General features: G+C 34.5%; 1 protein-coding gene across 1 annotated transcript in view; it reads left to right on the plus strand.

Annotated features, from left to right (window-relative positions):
• The first annotated feature begins 586 nt into the window (after positions 1-586).
• LOC109241717 (transcription factor LHW-like) overlaps positions 587-5,117 on the plus strand; it is a 6,356-nt gene continuing 1,825 nt past the window's right edge. The window contains exons 1-6 of the mRNA XM_019408483.1: positions 587-1,307; positions 2,505-2,705; positions 2,823-2,904; positions 3,264-3,305; positions 3,386-3,445; positions 3,760-5,117. The exon at positions 3,760-5,117 is cut by the window's right edge and continues 217 nt beyond it. Of these exons, the coding sequence (XP_019264028.1) occupies positions 1,213-1,307; positions 2,505-2,705; positions 2,823-2,904; positions 3,264-3,305; positions 3,386-3,445; positions 3,760-5,117 (1,838 nt within the window). The 5' untranslated portion in view covers positions 587-1,212. The remainder of the gene's footprint in view (positions 1,308-2,504; positions 2,706-2,822; positions 2,905-3,263; positions 3,306-3,385; positions 3,446-3,759) is intronic.

Below are 5,117 nucleotides of genomic sequence, written 5' to 3' on the forward strand. Positions count from 1 at the left end.
AATAAGTTTATCAACCCCTTCTAAATAATTTATATTCTATTACACTTTAGAAATTAATGACTGATCCTAAGATTTCATTCATTTTAGTTTGAAGAATATGTATTTTTATTATTGCATTTCAAGGAAGAAGCAAATACCAAGATTCTTTTGTGTAGTCCCAATGCACAAAACACAAAAGCACTGAGCCTCCCCTGAATTGGAAAGAGACCAGAAAGCCGACAAGAAACTCCCACAGTGGCAAAACCCCGTAATTCTCTACTATTCCCAAGCCTATCTTTGTCAACTAAAACGCAAAAAAACTACAAATTCTCTCATTAATTACTCTTTCTATTCCAATTTAAATTTAATAATGTACCTTTTTTTTAGTTTGTCCCAAGCCTAAAATAATTTTTTTATATTTTTCAAAATAATTAAATTTCAATTGTTTTATTTTATCGTTAATAAAATAAATATATCTACGTAAATACTTATGGTTAATTTTAAATCATAAATAAATATTAAAAGTCTTTTTTACTTCACTTTTAAAATGTACGTAAAAGAAGAAGGGGAGTAATCATTAGCGTATTTTAGCAAAACCCCACCAGACATAAGCGTATTTTAGCAGACTCCCTACCACCTATTTTTACCTTCCTCCTTGCCACTGCTTCTTCTTCTTCTTCTTCTGATGAACACAGAGCAAAACACTGCAAACACAGCAACAGCCCCTCCAAAAAAACCATTCCTCTTTGCCCACTAAAACACACAATACACACAGTTAGTAAACAGTAAAACACCTAAATATTCAATTTTTACATCCCCAAGAACCAAAAACCCAAGAACACTCATCAAAGCTCTGATCTTTAACTCCCTTTCAATACTTAACATTCATATATTTTTTTTGTTAAAAATGGAGAAAATTGTAGTTGTTGTTAGCTGTGAACTTAAAGCTTGTGGTATAGTGTAGTTTTCTCCAAAGGGTTGTCTTCTCCATTTTTGGCTATAAAAAAGATCTCCTCTTTACTATTTTCAACCCATAGAATGGGTTGCAGGGATATGATAGTACAAAATTTGGATCCCGTGAGAAAAAGAAGTGGTGGATTAAGAACTAAACAAGCTGGGCGTGGCTCTTGCAGAGGAAGTTAGTTCATTGAATCTATAATTTTTAGCTGAAAAAACAAGAAAAGAAAAGAGAAAACACAAACAAGTGTTTTTCTTCTCTGTTTATTAGTGCAAATGGGGTATTTGTTGAAAGAGGTTTTGAAGACACTTTGTGGAGTAAACCAATGGTCTTATGCTGTTTTTTGGAAGATCGGTTGCCAGAATACCAAGTGAGTTTTCTTATTTCTATGAATCAAATTCTTTTTTATTTCATTTGGGTGTACGTCCTTTTTTCAAAACCAAAAGATTAAAATGAATGTAGAAATATGTAATATTGGCTTGTGGGTTGAGTTGAGATTTTATTTCCACGTGGATTTGTTTAAATGACATTATTTTCATGGTAGTGAAAAAAATGATCTTGGCTTGTGAGTTGATTTCATTTCTTTTTTGTTAGTTTTTTCATGTGGATTTAGCTTTTTTTATTTTTTATTTCTTTTGATTTTCTTTCTCAAAAGACAAAAAAAAAGCTGAAAAATGTGATCTTAGCTTTGTGGGTTGAGTTCAGACTTAATGTAAATTCTTCTTTTTATCATTTTCATGTTTTTAAAAAAAAGAAACAAAATGAAAGTAGAACAATGAAATCCTCCTGCTCAAAAAAAAAAAAAAAAAATTGGCTTGTGTGTTGAGTTCAGATTTATGTGAATTATTATTTTGGTTGGGTAAATGGAGAAAAATGTATTTGTTTATTTTGTGGAATATCTTTTTCATTTTCTTGTTGTTTTGGATTTTGTGCTGACAATTAATTTCACTTTGCCGAGAAAATGGAGGGCAAATGAAAGTAAGAAACTGAAAAAGTGTAAAGTCTGATGGTCCTTTTGTTGTTCAGCACTTGAGCTGCTGAAAAACTGTGAACTGAGTTTCACTGATTCTATTGTTGCTCAGTTCCTTTCTTTGACCAAGCAAACTTAGAGCTTTGTAATGTGTATCATAATACTGTGCTACACATTACTATTTGGTACTTATTACTTTACATGCTATGGATTTACAGAATATTGTTTCATTTTCTGCTTTTGGCTTTGTAATCTGGAAAATGTCATTTTCTGCTTTTGGAATGTTGTAGTTGTTTTAGTCCCATTTTGTCTTGAAGAATCTTTGTGGAATGAAAAGAAAAAAAAAAAAATGAAAGTGATTTGTTTTAATATGCTGAAACCCTGTATACAAACATACTCATTACAGGTTTCCTCATTCTTGTTGGATTCTCCAATGTCTTGTCTCTTCTTCTTTATTTTTATATACACTTCTCCAGTAATCTTGCAAATAGGAACTTACAGAACTGTCACTTTCTATTTTAATGACACTGAATCTTGGCTTATCTGTTGTTTTTTTGTTAACCCTTTTACTAAATTTTTTCTTTTATTGATTGGCAGGCTTTTAATTTGGGAAGAATCCTATTATCAACCTTTAACATTCTCTGAAATTCATGGAATTTCTGGGGTTGAGAATCCTGAACTATCATTCCAAGATTGGGGTGTTTGTAATTCTCAGCTTATGAATCAAGCAGGGGAGAGAGTGCATTTACTCGTAAACAAAATGATGACGGAAAGTCAATTCAACCTAGTAGGAGAAGGGTAATAATTTCTGAATTCAGTTTTATTGATTCTTTCTTCTTCTTTTTGTAAAATTAGTATCGGCAAAGAGTTTGTTTACTTGTACCATGTCTTTGATATCCATAATTTTTTTCTCAGACTAGTCGGTCGGGCTGCAGTTACTGGGAATCATCAGTGGTTTCATTCAGATGGTTTTAGTAGAGTAGCTCATCCACCAGAGGTACATATTGAGATAATTCCTAGCTTGCTGTGGTTAAGTTTTCTCCCAAGAAAGAGATATGTGGCCTGTATTACATATTAGTATACACGATCTTTACTTTCTCCATTGCAATTAGTATTTGAATAGCTGTCCCTTGCCATAATCACTTGTGTGGTAAAAAGTTAATCTTTCACAATTCAACTTAATTCTGTCAAACTTAGATACAACGCTTTTTTTGGGTTTTTTCTGTAAGGTTAATGACAAACTTAAATTAGGTTATCTTTTTTATGCAACGATGTAATGTTATTTGTGTCTCATTGTATCTTCTGGATGCATTAACTGATACTTACTGGTGTATCTATACGATGTGGTTCTTTTAGGTACTGAAAGAGCTGACTCAACAATTTAATGCTGGCATCAAGGTACAATCTGTTTGAATTAACGCAAATGCTGTGTGTATTTCTTTTGCGGCTCACTGATTCTTTATGTTACTGATATGCAGACAATTGCAGTTGTTCCTATTCTTCCTCATGGTGTTGTCCAATTTGGATCATGCTCACATGTAAGTTCTTCATTTTTCTTTCCCATTATAAAATCTTACTTGGAGAAAAATAGACTTGGGTACCAAGGTACTCGAATTATATCTACCATCATTGCGTACAACAATTTGTTCTCAAGCTAGATCCCTTAGTTGTTGCGTTAAAAGTTAACTTATGTTGATGAATCGGGGAATGAATAGCAGAATATAAAGGGGATTAATCATATTGCGGATCCCAACTAGTTTGGTGTTTAGGCTAACTGATTGATTAAACTTTTGTTCTTCAATTTCACTATCATAAATTATGTCAAGTGAAATGGTCATTTTTGCTGCCTCAGATAATGGAGAATATGGGTTTTGTGGAGGATGCGAGGATGCTGATAAGTCAACTAGGATGTGTTCCCGGTGTCTTGTTATCCGATGAAAATGCAATGAAGGATCCTGCAGTTAACACTGCACCAGTTTCTCTAGATTCTTATGGGAGAGCCAAATCGATGATCTCCGCTCCAGTTATTGCTAGCTGCAGTTATCAGAATAACTTAAGTCAGACTGACAGTTTCGTTGATCAAACTTCCTCTCTGGCTTCACAAGTTCAGAACAGTATCATGTCTACTGATGCAACATTTCGAGCCCCCAATATGACCCAAAGTTTTGTTGATTCTCATGATCATCAGTTTCACAATATTGTTCCAGAGGTGAAAGCAAACCTGTCTCCTAATTGCCACATAATAAATAATGCGATTAAAGCAGAGGTAATTTCTCCAAATTCCAACATATGGACGAGTCAACAATCTTCTTTGCACATTCCGAGGCCTCCCTTTCATCAGCAATCTTCTATTGATTCATTAACTGTAGACAGTGGCAGCTTAAGGTTGTTTGAACAGGGGATCGCTTCAAATGCTGGTAGCCTTGATTTTGGCAAAATCAACTCTTGCACACAGTCTACTGGAAATGGGCATTCGTCTTATGTTGGGAACGATGTGATTATCAATCATACTTCTGATGGTCAGAGTTCACAATTTATGTGGGATAAGAGTAACGGAGTAGTAGAAAACGATTTGTTTCAAGCACTTGGTATTATGCTAACACAGAATGAGCATCCGTGTTCAAGCAAGTACATGCAAGAGGTTTATGGTGAAAAACATGAATTCGTGGAGCAGAATGCTTTACTTGAAAATAACAAATATGAGGATTCCTGTGTCCAAGGTCACTCGGGGGATGACCTCTTTGATGTTCTGGGTGCTGATTTAAAAAATAAACTACTTAATGAAAGGAATAGTTATCAAAGTAAAGGACCAGACGTGAACACAAAGGATTGGATTAAGAATAACTCTACTTCTACTTCCATAATTAGTCAGTATGCTGCTTCTTCGACAGTCAATCAAGGAAAATCCAATAGTGGATCATTTTCTGCGGCTGGTTTTGAGCGTCTTTTGGATTCCATAGCATCCAAGCCTTCCGCCAAGCAGAATTTGGATGATGATGTTTCTTGTCGGACAACAATAACGAATTTGAGTAGCTCCTCTGCTCCAAATGCTGCATCTTCCTACGGCCGAGCAGGTTTCTCTAGTCAAATTCAAGGAGAGGTATTTGGCCAGCCCAAGACTCTTGCAAAATCAGGAGCAATGGTTTCTCGTTCATTTAGATCTGAGTGCTCTAATGAAAACACAGGAGCCTATTCGCAGAGTAGTTCAAT

This window comes from Nicotiana attenuata, unplaced genomic scaffold (assembly GCF_001879085.1).
Source record: "Nicotiana attenuata strain UT unplaced genomic scaffold, NIATTr2, whole genome shotgun sequence".
Lineage (NCBI taxonomy): Eukaryota > Viridiplantae > Streptophyta > Magnoliopsida > Solanales > Solanaceae > Nicotiana > Nicotiana attenuata.